The 15,912-nt window shown below is 47.6% G+C and overlaps 1 protein-coding gene across 2 annotated transcripts in view; it reads right to left on the bottom strand.

Moving 5' to 3' along the window:
- Positions 1 to 6,169: 6,169 nt before the first annotated feature.
- The window catches only part of TIMELESS (timeless circadian regulator), a 32,081-nt gene continuing 22,338 nt past the window's right edge, over positions 6,170 to 15,912 (bottom strand). For both annotated transcript variants that reach the window (XM_509535.7, XM_009425126.5), the window contains exons 14-29: positions 14,028 to 14,165; positions 13,775 to 13,926; positions 12,814 to 12,911; positions 12,598 to 12,724; positions 12,288 to 12,489; positions 11,861 to 12,006; positions 11,120 to 11,205; positions 10,922 to 11,030; positions 10,750 to 10,832; positions 10,374 to 10,516; positions 9,986 to 10,157; positions 9,836 to 9,904; positions 9,592 to 9,710; positions 7,179 to 7,404; positions 6,952 to 7,053; positions 6,170 to 6,833 (exon numbers count right to left, since the gene is read on the bottom strand). In XM_509535.7, coding sequence (XP_509535.4) covers positions 6,763 to 6,833; positions 6,952 to 7,053; positions 7,179 to 7,404; positions 9,592 to 9,710; positions 9,836 to 9,904; positions 9,986 to 10,157; positions 10,374 to 10,516; positions 10,750 to 10,832; positions 10,922 to 11,030; positions 11,120 to 11,205; positions 11,861 to 12,006; positions 12,288 to 12,489; positions 12,598 to 12,724; positions 12,814 to 12,911; positions 13,775 to 13,926; positions 14,028 to 14,165 — 2,043 coding nt within the window. In that variant the 3' untranslated portion in view covers positions 6,170 to 6,762. The remainder of the gene's footprint in view (positions 6,834 to 6,951; positions 7,054 to 7,178; positions 7,405 to 9,591; positions 9,711 to 9,835; positions 9,905 to 9,985; positions 10,158 to 10,373; positions 10,517 to 10,749; positions 10,833 to 10,921; positions 11,031 to 11,119; positions 11,206 to 11,860; positions 12,007 to 12,287; positions 12,490 to 12,597; positions 12,725 to 12,813; positions 12,912 to 13,774; positions 13,927 to 14,027; positions 14,166 to 15,912) is intronic.

Here is a 15,912-nt window from a genome sequence, read left to right as displayed (position 1 = left end):
CAGCTGCAGTTTAGGCAGCTGCAGCGGCACCCCAGGAGCTCCCATCCCAACTCAGAAGGGGCAGGGTTCCCAACGGCTCCATGGAGTGTGCAGCCCCAGCTGCACAGCTGGCATGATGGCAGCAGCCTCTGCCACCACCAGCACTTTGGGAGGCTAAGGCAGGAGGATCATTTGAGCCCAGGAGTACAAGACTAGCCTGAGCAAGATGGTGAGATCCCATCTCTACAAACATAAAAAAAAATTTTAAAATTAAAAATTAGCCAGGCATGGGTGCCTGTAGTCCTGCTACTTGGGAGGCTGAGATGGGAGGATAGCTTGAGCCCAGGAGTTTGAGGCTGCAGTGAGCTATGATCACATCACCGCACTGTAGCCTAGGTGACAAAGAGAAACCCAGTCTCTATTTAAAAATAATAATAACAGAACTAAAAGAAAAAAATAGATAAATCCAATATTATAGTTGGTGACTTTAACATGCTTCTTTCAACAACTGATAGACTTACTACGTGCAAAGTCAGCAAGAATATAGAAGAACTTAACAATATCATCAACCCGTCTAATTGACATTTATAGAATACTCCAACAGCAGAATGCACATTCTCAAGTACCTATAGAACACTCACCAAGGTATACCATATCTGGGCCTTAGAAGAAACCTCAACACATTTAAAATAATTGGTTTTTTTTTTTTTTTTTTTTGGTTAAGAGACAGGGTGTTGCTCTATTGCTCAGGCTGGAGTGCAGTGACACAATCATATCTCACTATAACCTCAAACTCCAGGGTTCAAGAGATCCTCCTGCCTCAGCCAACATGTCTGGCTGATGTTTGAAATTCTTTGTGGAGACAAGATCCCATTATGTTGCCCAGGCTGGTCTCAAATTCCTGGGGTAAAGGGATACTCCCACCTCAGCCCCTCAAAGTACTGGCATTATTGGCATGAGCCACCACATCTGGCCAGCACGTTTTTTAATCATTGTATTTTTCATCATTGTGTATCCTGTGGATATCAGGTGATGTTTATTTTGGATTCTGAACACCACATATACAGCTTGCCAAAAAATTAGAATTCATCCCTTCTATTGCTATCCAATTTTCCTATAGCACAAAACTCCCAGCCCCAGGTTCTAAGCTATGGCTCTTCAGCGAGACTCACCTGTAGCAGAGAGAATTACCTCTGACCCATTAGCCTTATCTGGCCAGTTCTATCTGAGCAGCATAGTACAAAGCTGTGCCAGTTTATAGTAGTGTCATGGGATTCTTGGGATGTCACTTTTCCAGCTGGAAACCTCTGTGGCCAGTGGTGCCTTTGCCCAAGTGTTGCTCGAGCTCACTGTGTTTGTTCCACCCACTTGGCCTGGCAGGCTGTGCTCTGCTTGTGCTACTGGCCTGGATTCCATGCCTGCCATGGGTGAACCAGATGTGCAGCAGCAAGGGGTGTGTGAGCATGGGGTCTGGCCACACTGTGCACAGCCAGGCATGCCGGCTGCAGCAGACAGGGAGCTCCAGGCACCGGCTCCATGTGAGGTTGTGGCTGGACCAGACATACTGCAAGCAGCTTCCACTGCAGGCACCAGGGAATGCGGTGGCACCTGGGAGCTTGGAGACACCAGGAACCGCAGAGCCCCAAAGAGGGTGTCATAGCCCTGGCTCTGGGAGCCCCTGGGTCTGGGCTTCTCAAAGAGCCACAGCTCTTCTCTTCTTCTAGTCGCCCACATAGTGGCAAGCAGTGGAGTGACAGGGCCGGGCGGGGGGGGGCGGCGGGCGTGTTTCAGCCCTGTTTGTGTTACAGCTCTTTCAGTTCCACCATTCCGTGGGTCCTGAGTTCTTGTCCATATCCAGGAAGAATGAGGTACACAGACAACTGGAGGGCAGGGCAGAGAGGAGCTTCATTGAGCGACACAGCAGCCCTCAGGAGACTGGCAGTGAGTAGCTCCTTTCCACATGCAGGTCGATTCAATGTCTCTGTGAGTGGCTGAGTCCAAGGTTTTCATGGGCTTCAGAAGGGAGGAAGTGCATGCTGATTGGGCCATGGATGGCCCAGAATAAGCATCATGAGTTCTCATTCTGGGAAATGGACTCCACCCAGAAGTGACAGTCCGGCACCCAGGCTTCAGGCTGTCCCTGGCTTGAAGGTGGGACTTCACTGGACCTGCACCTTTCCACCCAGGAGCCTGCCTTCTGCCACCATCAATAATGTCATCCACGGGACCCAAGCTGTTCCTGCTGAGGGGCACTTGCAGGCCCCTGCCAAGTCACCCTTGGCTCCCCCTCAGCCCCTCTCCCATGCTTGTTAGTGTACAAAGTTTAGAGGGGGCCAAGGTGGCAGGGGGCTGGTGTGTCAGCACTGCCAGGAGGGCGTGCACACATGGCCAGGTCACAACAGTGCTGGGCTTGGCCTCAACTTTGCTCTAAAAACAGACTGGGAAGAGGCTAGGCAGTGGGAGCAGGCACTTCTAAGCCTGCGGGTGCAGTGAGGCTTCGTAGGCCCCTAAGAGCATAGGGATGCCTGGATCCACAGCTGTGGCTGTGCTGCTGTAGCTGTACCCAGGAGGGTGGGGACCCGCCAACTTGAAAGGGGGCGGGGCTCCTGCCTGTTCCTGGCTCTCCCTGGTTCTGTGGAGCATGCAGCCCTCACCGCACCTCCCCGGCTGCAGCTGGCGTCTTTGCAGTGACCACTCCAGATGGGCCGCCACTGCCAGGAGTAGGTTCCCACTCCTGGCAAAAACTGGAACACATTGTGCTCAGGATATTCCTGCCCCTGCTCACAGTACTCAGTGGGAAAGACACATCTGGCTTTTCCTGGGTCTGACTGAAGCCTGTCTTAACACCTGCAGAACAGAGGCCACGGTATCACCTGGCAGGCTCCTCCTTATGCCACTGAAATTCCAGAATCCTTGGAGCTGGTGTGTATGGGACTATGTGGCTTTCACACATCCCACCCTGTATAGCCAAATCTTCAGGGCCTGGCATCAAGTTTAGTAGTCAGCCTGCTCCAGGGCTTTCCTTAGTGCCGGGCCTACTAGATCCTGGGTAGAGAGGACATATGGAAGACACCAGGCAGGAACTTTGGAAGCCAGGTCTGGCAGAACCAGGGCTCTGCAAATACGAAGCAAGGGACATCAGGGCCTTAGTTTGGGTTCCATATGAAATGGCAGCCAGAGTGTGTGCAACATGTAGCAGTAAATGATCAGCTGAAGTGGGAGTTAGAAAACAGACCGTTTCACTCACCCATTACCTCCAGGCTTGTGTTCATTTTAGGTTAAAGCCCAGTTACATAGGAAATGGTACCCCACTGATCTTATTTGACTTCTCCTATTCCCTGGTCACCAGGACCTTCCTCTGCTTCACTTTCTACTTAAATATTTGAGAGCACCAAATTACCAGAGGGTAGTCAGTGAGAGGTGGGCTTTCCCAGGTAGGTTGTTCCAGTCCCAGTTCTCTGTCTCATGAGAGGGGACAGTTGCTTGTCTCTAAGGTCAGTAAGGGCACAATTTTGGCAAACATTTGCCTATTTGCCCTGTGGTGTTCTGCTCAGATCTCCCTTCAAGAGAACACAGAGTGAACATTCTATTTGGCCGACAGCTTCCACTCTTTAGAATGTTCTGCAGTGATCACAGCAGCATCCCTCTCTACAGGCTGCTCTGAGACAATGACAGGTGGACAGTGCTAGAGCCCAGCCAAGTCGGCCAGACATGTGACTCCTCAGTCATGTAATCTTCACTCTGGGGCTCTGTATCAACTTGGCCAAGATTTTCTGAGTAGCACTGTAATTTTTCTCTTTCTCCCTTTCATACATGTGTGACTGTCATCGTGATCTATAGGTTCTCCCAATCTATACCTGAATTGATATGTACTGACTAATCAGAGCTTGTTTAGGTGTCAGAAATGCCGCAAAAGCAGTATCTACCTCTTGCTCCCACATTCCCAGCTTAATCCAAGAGACCCAGAATAAGGAGAAATCAGATGGCTGTGATTCAAATATGTGAGAAATAGCTTTTTACTCCTCTTCTCATTTAAAAATTTCCAAAGGGTAAATAAACGGAAAAGGACAAAAATACCTCTTGTGCCTAATAAATAGTAAATTTTCTTTTCTTTTTTTCTTTTTTTGAGACGGAGTCTCGCTCTGTCACCCAGGCTGGAGTGCAGTGGTGCGATCTCAGCTCACTGCAACCTCTGCCTCTTGGGTTCACACCATTCTCCTGCCTCAGTCTCCTGAGTAGCTGGGACTACAGGTGCCCGCCACCATGCCTGGCTATTTTTTATATTTTTAGTAGAGATGGGGTTTCACCGTGTTAGCCAGTGTCTCGATCTCCTGACCTCGTCATTCTCCCGTCTCGGCCTCCCAAAGTGCTGGGATTACAGGTGTGAGCCACCATGCCCGGCCAATACATAGTAAATTTTCTATACTGATAAACACTGCTAGAAGAAACTGGGGCTGGAAATTTCAAAGAGGGATGGAAAGTCAGGGTCCAGTTCTAGGTATTTCTTAGAAAGGCAGCCACGGCCGGATGCGGTGGCTCATGCCTGTAATTAAGCCACCAGCTCATGCGGTGGCTCAAGCACTTTGGGAGGCTGAGGTGGGAGGATAATTTGAGGTCAGGAGTTCCAGACCAGCCTGGTCAACATGATGAACCCCCATCTTTACTAAAAATACAAAAATTAGCCAGGTGTGGTGGTGCATGCTTGTAATCCCAGCTACTCAGGAGGCTGAGGCAGGAGAATTGCTTCAACCCAGGAGCCAGAGGTTGCAGTGAACTGACACTGTGCCACTGCACTCCAGCCTGGGCGACAGAGTGAGATTCCATCACAAAAAAGAAAAAAAAAAAAAAAAAAAAAGGCAGCTGCTAGGCCGAGCACGGTGGCTCACGCTTGTAATCCCAGCACTTTGGGAGGCCAAGGCAGGCGGATCACCTTCGGTCAGGAGTTCAAGACCAGCCTGGCCAACGTGGTGAAATCCTGTCTCTATTAAAAATACAAAAAATTTGCTGGGCGTGGTGGCTCGTACCTGTAATTCCAGCTACTTGGGAGGCCAAGGCAAGAGAATCACTTGAACCCGGCAGGCAGAGGCTGCAGCGAGCCGAGATCACGCTGGCACACTCCAGCCTGGGTGACAGAGCGAGACTTTGTCTCCAAAAAAAAAAAGGCAGATACTGGGGACAGCAGGACACAGCAAAGGAGCAGCACAGCCCGGACCATGGGGGGACAACAGAGCAGCTCTGCTGGAAGGAAGCAGTGCTCAGGTTGCGAAGTGGAGAAAGGCTCAGGATGAAGAGACACCAAGACTGGCCAGAGCTAGAAAGTGTCTAGCCCGTGGAAACTTCAATTACCATGGAAATAGCTTCACTCCCACTTTTAGAGGCTATGGGAGATCCTCATCTTTTCAGGAAAAAATAAGAATGAAAAGTCAAAGCAACAGGACAATCCAAATCCATCCTTTACTTAGAAGCCTTCCTGAGCTGAATGGCTATTTTCTCAATCTCACCTTCGCCCTACCTCGGCTGGAAGCACAGGAAGCAAGAAAGCTGACATTTCCAAGAATGGGTAAGAACATAATATTTGCAGTATTTATCCATCCTTTTCATGCCTAGATTTTGTCCTTTTCTATGCCCCATGCCAACAAGCTGGCTTCTCTTCCTTTATGGCTCCTCCTTCTTCCTGCCGCATACTCTTGTCACCCTAAGAATTTACCCTAGACAAAAGGATCTAGAGGCAAAAATGCTTTTCTGTGTCTTCTGTAGGGAAAGCGGAAGAAAAGGGAAGGTTGTTGGTCTTTTTTTTTTTCTTTTTTTTTTGAGACAGAGTCTCGCTCTGTCGCCCAGGCATATGCACTGGCGTGACCTTAGCTCACTGCAACCTCTGCCTCCTGGGTTCAGGCAATTCTCCTGCCTCAGCCACCCGAGTGGCTGGGATTACAGGCGCGTGCCACCATGGCCGGCTAATTTTTGTATTTTTAGTGGAGGTGGGATTTCGCCATATTGTCCAGGCTGGTCTCAAACTCCTGACCTCAGGTGATCTGCCCGCCTCAGCCTCCCAAAGTGCTAGGACAACAGGTTTGAGCCACTGTGCCGGTCTGTTGGTCTCTTTTTACCCTAAAATTGTTAAGTTCTTCTTTCAAGAGCACAGCAGGGGAAGGGCTGGGGAACTTAGACATATCGACAAGTCAGACTGAGATGAGAACTTCTAATCTTACATGTTTAATACCAAACACAAAGCAAACACATTCATCATCTAGAGTACTATATTCCAACCCTATCTCAAATGCAGGAATGGGCCTCTATCTGGTATCTAGAGGATGATCATAGGAAAGAAAATGAGGACAGAGGCATCTGGTATCTTCTAAAAGTGGTACAAAACTCCCGCCTGTCATGTCATAAAGCTCCCCATCTGGTGCTGCGACCCACCTCCAAGAGAAAGCCAAAGGAACAGACCAATAAAAGGGGTCCAGGGTGCTTTCTCTATTTCACTCACTCCTCTTATTTGCTAAGGAGCTCCAATAACCAAAAGAAATGGTTCCTAGAAGAAGAGAACTAAATCTCCAGAGAGCTGCTGGGGCATACCGATAAAAACTGGGAGAAACAAAGACTGACAGCAGAGAAGTCCAATACTGCTGCTGAAGTTTCTCAGCCTAAATCCGTGGAAGAGCCTGGGATTCTACTGCTCTGTCCAGTAAGAGGAGCTTCCAGGTCCTGTATGACCCTTCCAACTCTGACTTGAATGCACCATCTAAAAACGTGTCTATCTCTACCCCTAGGCTTCTTAGCTCTTCAGTCATCCTCATCATCCTCAATCTGATATCGTTTCTTCTTTTGGATTCCTGGAGCTCCCAACTCTGGTGCTGTGGGAACGATGGGGGTGAGAGAGAGAGAATATCTAAATATGTTAAGGGGTAAGGACGTGGTAGAGTTTGTCTTCAGGATTAGAGAAGAAAAAGAAGGTCCCATTAAATTCCCTACCTCTGTTCCTGCCCTCATCTTCTTCCTGTTCCTCGTCGCTGTCCAGCAATTGTCGTTTCTTGGGTGCTGCCTTCAGCGGCTCTTTACCAACAGCGTCTTCCTCTGCAATGACCATAAATGACACAAAATTAGGAACTTGGTCCTCATATTCTCAGAACACCTTTCCTGCCCTCTAGACCAACATGGCTGACACGTTAATACTCAGAAGATGGCTGTCGCACTATTACCCTCTGGGGATGCCAGGCCTGCTTTCTTCTTGTGGGCTAGCAAGAGGGCCCTCAGGGCTTGTGCTCGGTGCTCTTTACAGTGCTCCTCATCAGAGCCTTGCTCTCCAGGGACTTTAGGCTGTAGCTCTGGCTGCAGCTTCTGTTCCTCCTCTGGTTGACTCAAAGAAGCTGCTACCCTCCGGAGCTGGGTAGGACTCAGCTTGGCTGGAATTCGCCAGAAGGTTTCCTACAGGGGCCAAAAAGTTGAAAAGGGAAAGGACCAGCTTTTTGTTTCCCAGAGTATGATATTCATTGAATATATATGACCCAACATTGGTGAAGATCCACAAGGGTTGTGAACTCTACTTATTATAATACTTACTATCTAATATATACCCAGTGCCTAGCACAGTGCCTGCTACATTAGGAGGTTCCCAGTTATAGGTTTTTTTGGTTGTTCTTTTTTTTTTTTTTAAATGAGAAGGGGTCTGCCTCTGTCACTCAGGCTGAAGTGCAGTGGCACAATCATGGTCCACTGTAGTCTCGATCTCTTGGGATCAAGCTATCCTCCTGCCTCAGCCTCTCAAGTAGCCAGGACCACAGGGGTGCATGCCACCATGATGCCCAACTACTTAAAATTTTTTGTAGAGACAGGGTCTTGCTGTGTTGCCCAGGCCAGTCTCAAACGATCCTCCCACCTCAGCCTCCCAAAGTGCTGGGATTACAGGCATGAGCCACTACACCTGGCTATAGTTGTCAATTGAATAAATAAATAAATAAATAAATCCTGGGGATGTAAAGGTGAATCAGGTATGATCCTTGCTATCAAATAACTCACAATCCAGTGGGAAAAAGAACAAATGTACTGTAATATCACAGGATTTTTTTTTTTTTTTTTTGAGGCAGAGTCTCACTCTGTTGCCCAGGCTAGAGTGCCGTGGCAAAGCAATAAAGGCTCACCCTCCTGGGTTCAAGCAATTCTCCTGCCTCAGCCTCCCAAGTAGGTGGGACTACAGGTGCCTACCACCACACCGGGCTAATTTTTGTATTTTTAGTAGAGACAGGGTTTTGCCATGTTGGCCAGGCTGGTCTTGAACTCCTGACCTCAGGTGATCCGCCTGCCTCAGCCTCCCAAAGTGCTGGGATTACAGGTGTGAGCCACCGTACCCAGCAGATTCCACAGGATTAAGGCTGCATCAGGGGCATGAACAAATCACAGCTGCAAAAGTGATTTTTTTTACTTCAGGGGTTGAAAGAATGACAAGGACTGCTTCTCTGACAAGGTGACAATTGAGCAGACTCTTGAAGACTGGGTAGAGGTCCATCAGTAAGACAGATGGAGTGTGTGTGTGTGTGTGTCACCTTGTGTGCACGGTTGCAGCCTTCCAATAAAGGGACTGGCATGATTAACCATTTGGAGGCATGAAAAAGCCTACCAGGGTGACTATGATGTAAAGTCGGTGTGTGAGTGGTGTGGCTGTGAGGCTGCAAAGGTTGGCCAAGAATGGGGATGCCATTTGGAGTTTGTGGATTCTGTCCTGCAAGCAGTAAGGAACCATCAATGGCTCTGGACAGGGGACTTGACCCTCCATATCCACAAGTTCTGAGTCTGTGGATTCAAACCACTGTAGATCGACAATATTAAAAAAAAATAACAATACAACATTAAACAATAATACACAGCCTGGGCAACATGGCATAACCCCATCTCTACAAAAAATACAAAAAATTAGCTGGGAGTGGTAATATAGGCCTGTAGTCCCAGCTACTCAGGAGGCTGAGGTGGGAGGATCACCTGAGTCTGGGAGGTTGAGGCGACAGTGAGCTGAGACTGAGCCACTGCACTCCAGCCTGGGTGATGGAGTGAGACTCTGCCTCAAAAAAAAAAAAAAAAAAAAAAAAAAAATTATATATATATATATGTGTGTGTGTGTGTGTGTATATATATATAAATAAAATGTATATATATATTTACAATACAGTATAACAATTATTTACCTAACATTTACATTGTATAGGTATTATATGTAATCTAGAAATGACGAAGTATACAGGTTGTACCTAGGTTATTTACAAATACTACAAAAAGGGACTTCAGCATCTATAGATTTTGGTATCTGTGGGCAGGGGGGTCCTGGAACCAATCCCCTCTCAGATACTAAGGGACAACTGTAATCAAGACTATATTTTAAAAAGATAAATCTGGAGGCAGTCTGGAAGATGGATCTAGGGGAAGGGGAGATTAGAGAGAGGAAAAGAAGACTAGCAGAATGGCTGCTGCAGGAATCTTGGTCAGAGATGACAAGACAATGAGAAGGACCAAGATGACGATAAGGATGATAAGGAGGACCACCATGACAGTGAGGAGGAGGAGGAGATGTATTTGGAAATAGGACTAACTCGCCTTGGTTGACACTGTAACTGACATATTTACCTGCCCAGAGGCAGGGGGCCGAACCCCTAGCTTGCGCAACAGCTGCTGAAACTGTTCGTTTTCCATGGCTTCCTCATTTTCCTCTGTGAGTGGCACCAATGGAACGGCCTGGGAGCAGCCTAAGACAGGGTCAATAGTCATATGGTGAAGATATAAGGGAAGAACTGGTTCTCCATCCCATGACCAGGTAGGTCTCCAATAGCCTCCAGGGCTCTTCTCCTAAAAGTGTCGCCTGTCCACTCACCATCCTCTTCCCGATCATCAGCTGCTCGGATCAGGCAGTTCTGGAGCCATAGGAGCGGGATAGAAAAGCCTAAGGAAATGAGGGAAACTTACATTTGACCCTACTCCCAAGCCCTCCACCTGAGACATCTCTCCCAGCCAAAGTCCTCACCTTCCTGATGCAGGCTTTGACCAAGGTTTTCATTTGAAAGGACTAAGCTACCCTGGACTTGTTCTGCTTCTGAGCCCCCTTCTTCTTCCTCTTCGCTGTCTTCCTCAGGCAGGTTTTCCTCTTCTTCCAGATCTTCCTGGCAAAAATCTTTCAGGGACTCCGCTCCATTTGGCTAAAATTCATTGGGCGTTGGGGGAATGAAAATGAAGGCAACACAAGGAACTTAGTGGAGTCTCCTCGTTCCTGACCGCCGCACCCCCCCGCGCCTGCTCTCTCGGAAGGACCTGGTCAGAACAGCCTCAGGCAGGAAGAATCCGGGTGGACTGCTCCTAAGGAGCACTTCAAGGGAAGCGAGCCCATGCCAGCAGAGCTAGGGTCAGATTGTTACCAAGATGGAGGATGCCAACTTTTTCCGCCGTTTCTTGTACAGCTCCCGCCGCTCAGCCACCAGCCCCAGAGCCAAGAGTTTATCCACTATTCGGGCCCGTGAGCGTTTGGCTGTGATATTCTTCATGATATGACCCAGGACATCTATAAAAAGCAAGCATGTGAATACCCAAGGGCAACAGGGAAAGAGATGAGTAAAATAAATCAGAGGTCTCTGGAAAGAGGGTACCTCAATTCATCCAAAAATGACACTTACAAATATAGTAAGTGAACAGAAGGGATGGGAGAATCTTTCCTTGGGAATAAAAGGCAGCCCCAAAATAAATGGATAGCTTGGCTTTCATCTCAAAGGTCCCCTGAGTTTCCAGCTTACTCACCATCTGAGTCCCGGAATTCCTCAAAAAGCCGCTGCAGCTCCAACTCCTGATCCCCCGTCCACAGTACAATATGGGTTCCTTTCCTGATTAGGAAGGTGTCAGTGGAAGAGGAAGCCCAGGAAGTGATCACGAGTCCCCATCCCAATAGCCACCAGAGCATGTGCCTCTCTACCTTTGGAAGTCCTTGACACTGTCAGCCAGTCCCATCTGTACCAGATGGTGGATGATCTGCTTGCGTGTTCGAGGCAGGTGGGCCAAGATGGCTTCCACCACATCCTGCCCTGGCGTGGGGAAGGACTAAGGCAGTAAAGAAGGTCCCACAGCTCAAGCTGCCCTCCTCATAAACTCTCCAGATCCCAAGGCCTCTCACCTTCCACGTCCTTATTGGCGAGGTACAGCTCCCGAAGATGAGCCTCTTCTTCGGGGCTCCATGTAGGTGCTCTGCGACTGGAAGACCTGAATGGTGAAAGGAGAAAGGGAGCATATAGGTTCTTGGCCCAAAAAGAGGAGACCAAAGGCCTTCTCTGATCAGTTCTGAAAAGAACAGGAAGGACGAGGCAGGTAACTGAAAGAAGCCAGCCAGCAGAGGCCTACAGTGTGCCTCCTTCCCTTCACTTTCCTTCCACGTAAGAACCTAAAAGTCAAACTAAGAGATTTTCCAGGTTGGGCCAATGGAACCCTGACCATTCTGACTCTAGGGACTGAGAATATTATGGGAAAAAGAGACTAAGTGTGAAAGGAGAGGGGCTGAGATACTAAGGGAAAGAGGACAAACATTTCTACAAATCCTCATGGTTTCCCAGCACATTTTGGGAGAGGTCGCACACAGACTCTCTCTGGGCAACCACCCAGCTCCCAACAGTGACTACCTCTATGGAGGCTGGTGATGGAGAAGGAAACTAGATACACACTAGACTTAGGCTCCAGTCCCTGCTCCTCTCTTGGATAACTTTAGGTAAAGCATTTCACCTCCTGAGCCTGTTTTCTCACCCATGATAGGGAAAGAAACAGTGGGCTAAATGACATGCAAGCTCTTAACAGCTTTGACATTCTGTGACTCTGCATCAAACTTCCCCTACCCCCACCCACCCTTTGCCAACTTCAAGCTCACCTGTCATCCAGGGAGCCGTAGCCCTCAGTCATCTCTCGAACCACAGCTGTGTTCTTCCAGAACAACAGCTCCACAAAGGCTTTTTGGTTGACTGCAGCCAGTGCAAAAAATTTGCCCAGGATGTATTTGGCAAAAGTCACTAGCTCCTGTAGGAGAAGGAGGTTACTATGAGGCCTCTCTGGTCCAATGCAGACCCGAACCTGGCCCTCTAGGTATTTTCTCTATAGCTGTTCCCAGCTGCCCCCTCCTCACTCACTCTCTTCTGTCCTTCTCCATGCAGCTCCCTCAACCTGCCTGTCTACTTTCTCATTGTTTTCCCATCTTCCAGCCCTTGACACCTCTCAGCACCTTCTATCTCCTGAAGATTATTTATTTACCTGAGGGTTCCCATACCCTTCCAGAACCCCATTCCTTGTTATTCCCTCACTTTGTAGGCTCCAGCAGCAGGGTCACTAAGCAGACGATTGAAGAGGCAGAAGACTGACAGCTGAAAAAGTAGGGCTTCCATTTTGAGGTCATGGGCCAGCCGGTGCAGCATCTTCACAATGCAATGGTTAGTGTGAGCACTATTCTGCTGGTAGCTCCTTAGTAGCAGCACATAGGCTCGAACGACAGTTGAACATGCAAAGCTGCACCAAAACAAGGAGGGAGAGGATGTCAGCATAAGGAAGACATAGCTCATCCTTACAGCCGCACAATTGCCATTCTAGGACCAACTCAGGCCTCTCAGCCCGCACCGTTTCAGGTAGTCCAGAAAATTAAATTCTTTCTCCGACACCTGGACCACTTGCAACTCCTCCTCTTCCTCCTCCTCCTCCTCCTCTTCTTCTTCCTCTGCCCCACGTTCCTCTGGGCCCTGCTGCCCTATAGACAGAGGGAGGATTACTGAGTCTCTGTTATGTTGGTGCTAGAAAAGAGCTGGAAGGAGACAGATGTGAAGGGTGGAGACTCACGGGGAAGTGGAGCAGAGAGGATTTGTTTCAGCAACTGGATCTCTTCCTCTGGAAAAATGTCTTGAGAGCCAAACACATCTCCTTCAGGCCACACCTCCCTGGAGCACAGATAGAAAAAAGGCTTTACCCAGGGGAAATCTGGCTTTAAATTTATAATTCGAAGTAGAAGAAGGAATTTAGACTTATTTCTTTTGTTGGCCAGAAACAGAATGCAAACTGTTACCTCAAATGAAACAAAGACTCCAGGGAAAATTTTCCTCATAAGCCACAATTCAATAAAAACCAGGTAAGAACAAAATGCAAACAATCTAAATGTTTGACACCTGGTTGAACAAATGTACATATTCACACAATGGTGTTTTAAAGCCATTAACAATTACAGAAATATATCTGATGAGAAATCATGCTCATAATATACTGAGAAGTGAAAAATTACTATAAATCAGCATGTACAGTATTTCATTTTTGTAAAACAAAGTATATACGATATTTTTACATGTAACAGAGCAAAAAAACCTCTGGATGGTTACTCATCAAAATGTTAATGATGCATATCTTTGGCTACTAGAATTAAAGTTAAGTCCACCCTTAATGTCTTCAATAGGTTCTTGGATACTGCCACTTTAAGTGAAACAATGTATAACAAAACCAGTTTTTTTTCTCTTAACGTTATAAGAAACATGCTGTAGGTCATTTTACTCAAAGCTGCAATTACCAAGGACTTATTGATGATGTCAAGTGAGGATTTGCTTTATTTTTTTCTCAATTAACTATGCTTTTTTAATGTTTTTCAGAAACAAAAAAACCCAACAAACCAATCAAAACGCCCCAGGAGTCAGTTGGTATACAGTCCCAGAGCCTTGATGAGATGACTCTCTTTTGAAGACTAAGAACACTGTACCGCAGTGATGGCCTCCTCCTTCCCCCAAAGCCCAAGAGGATGAGCAGGCAGGGTTCTTACCGAGCAGACCTCAGGAGAGTCAGGGCCTGTGGGGCCTGGCCAGCCAGGAGACAGTCTTGGATCCGTACCATAGCTTCTGCCCGCTGCTCCTCCACTGGCACCTCTGAGGCCGCATCAAAGGGAACCACGGAGTCCATGCTGAGCTCAGAATTCTAGAGATGGATAAAGCTATGGGAGCGGAGGGAGTGGAAAACCCAGATTGTATACCCTGAGCACTATTCTCAAAAAAGACAGGGTTTCTGTAACCACCTACCTGGGCACAGCACTGTAGCTGCTCAGCCAGGGCTGGCCACACAGCCTCCACTTCTTCTGGGCTAGATGGGACATTACCAGAAACAATGGCCTGGTCTAGGACCTTCTTCTTCTTCTTCCTTCTCTTCTTTTGTTTGTTCTGTGGGGAAAGAATTGTATTAGGATGTCAAGAGAGCTAAAGAGGCCTTTTCCCCATCAGTGTCTTTTCTATTACAAAACTAATTAACTGGACATTCGCAGAGTGCCCATTATCGGCTATCCATCAGTAATAGAAAGCAATAGTGAACAGCATATTTCCTTCCCTTTGAGGAGCTTTTACTCTAGTGGTGGAGACAGGAAGTAGAAAGGTAATTACACTAGAGTGTGGATAAGAGCTATAATGTGAGTGAGCATAAGATGCCATGGCAAAACTCCTGACCCATTTCCTGAGTTCAGAGGTTTGCCAAAAGCAGTGCTATCTCAAGAGGTCTATAGAATAAGCAGATGCTATGAGGATCAAATAAGACACATGGAAAAGCTTCATAAAATGCAAAGCACTATGTAAATAAAGCCTCTAATTTTTTCTCCTGAAAAGTGGGACAGCCAGGCGCAGTGGCTCACACCTGTAGTCCCAACACTTTGGGAAGCCTAGGCAGGTGGATCGCTTGAGGTCAGGAGTTCAAGACCAGCCTGAGCAACACAGCGAGACCCTGTGTCTACAAAAAATACAAAAATTAGCCAGGCATGGTGGTGTGTACCTGTAGTCCCAGCTACTTGGGAGGCTGAGGCAGAAGAATCACTTGGGCACGGGAAGGAGAGGTTGCAGTGAGCTGAGATTGAGCCACTGCACTCCAGCTTAGGTAACAGAGCGAGACCCTGCTTAAAAAAAAAAATAAATAAATAAATAATTTTAAAAAAAGAAAAGCAGGAGAGTGAGTCAATACCCAAATCCTGCTTCTCCCAAGTCAGGGCTGTGAACCAGTCTTTGGTGTGGGTACTCAAAAGTCAAACAGGATGAACTGAGAGGCCCCTGAAGGTCATGCTCCATTAAAGAACTTACAATCAAACACACCAAATCTTAGGAGCATGGAGTCCAGCAGATCTGGATTTGAGTATTGAACTAGTATTACTAACAAGACTTTGGACAAGTTGCTTAACCACTTTGGGCACATGTGCTACTGTGAGGATTACATGAAAACGTCAGCACAGTGTCTGACACACAGTAAATGCTCAATAAATGATAGTACCTAGTATTACAGATAATACCACAGAGCTCTGAGTGCAAAAATACCCTTTAGCAAAGTCTCGTTGGTACTACTGCATCTTTCAAGTCCAGTTATGACAGAATTTTAAGCTGTAGCAACTAGAGTTATAGGAAGGTTCTGGTACAAAATCTTTTTTTTTTTTTTTTTAAGACAGAATTTCACTCTTGTTGCCCAGGCTGGAGTGCAATGGCGTGATCTCGGCTCACTGCAACCTCTGCCACCTGGGTTCAAGCGATTCTCCTGCCTCAGCCTCCCAAGTAGCTGGGATTACAGGTGTGTGCCACCACACCAGGCTAATTTTTGTTCGTTTGTTTTTTGAGACGGAGTCTTGCTCTGTTGCCCAGGCTGGAGTGCAATGGCATGATCTTGGCTCACTGCAACCTCCGCCTCCCGGGTTCAAGTGATTCTCCCACTTCAGCCTCCCAAGAAGCTGGGATTACAGGTGCGCATGACCATGCCTGGCTAATTTTTGTATTTTTAGTAGAGACAGGGTTTCACCATGTTGGCCAGGCTGGTCGTGAACTCCTGACCTCAAGTGATCTGCCCGTCTCAGCCTCCCAAAGTGCCGGGATTACAGGCATGAGCCACCGCGCCTGGCCCAAAATCTGTTTATACAAAGCAAAGTCTCTGTGTTTCCAGGAT

Source organism: Pan troglodytes, chromosome 10, assembly GCF_028858775.2.
Source record: "Pan troglodytes isolate AG18354 chromosome 10, NHGRI_mPanTro3-v2.0_pri, whole genome shotgun sequence".
Taxonomy (NCBI): domain Eukaryota; kingdom Metazoa; phylum Chordata; class Mammalia; order Primates; family Hominidae; genus Pan; species Pan troglodytes.
This window is presented reverse-complemented; position numbering and strand designations above follow the sequence as displayed.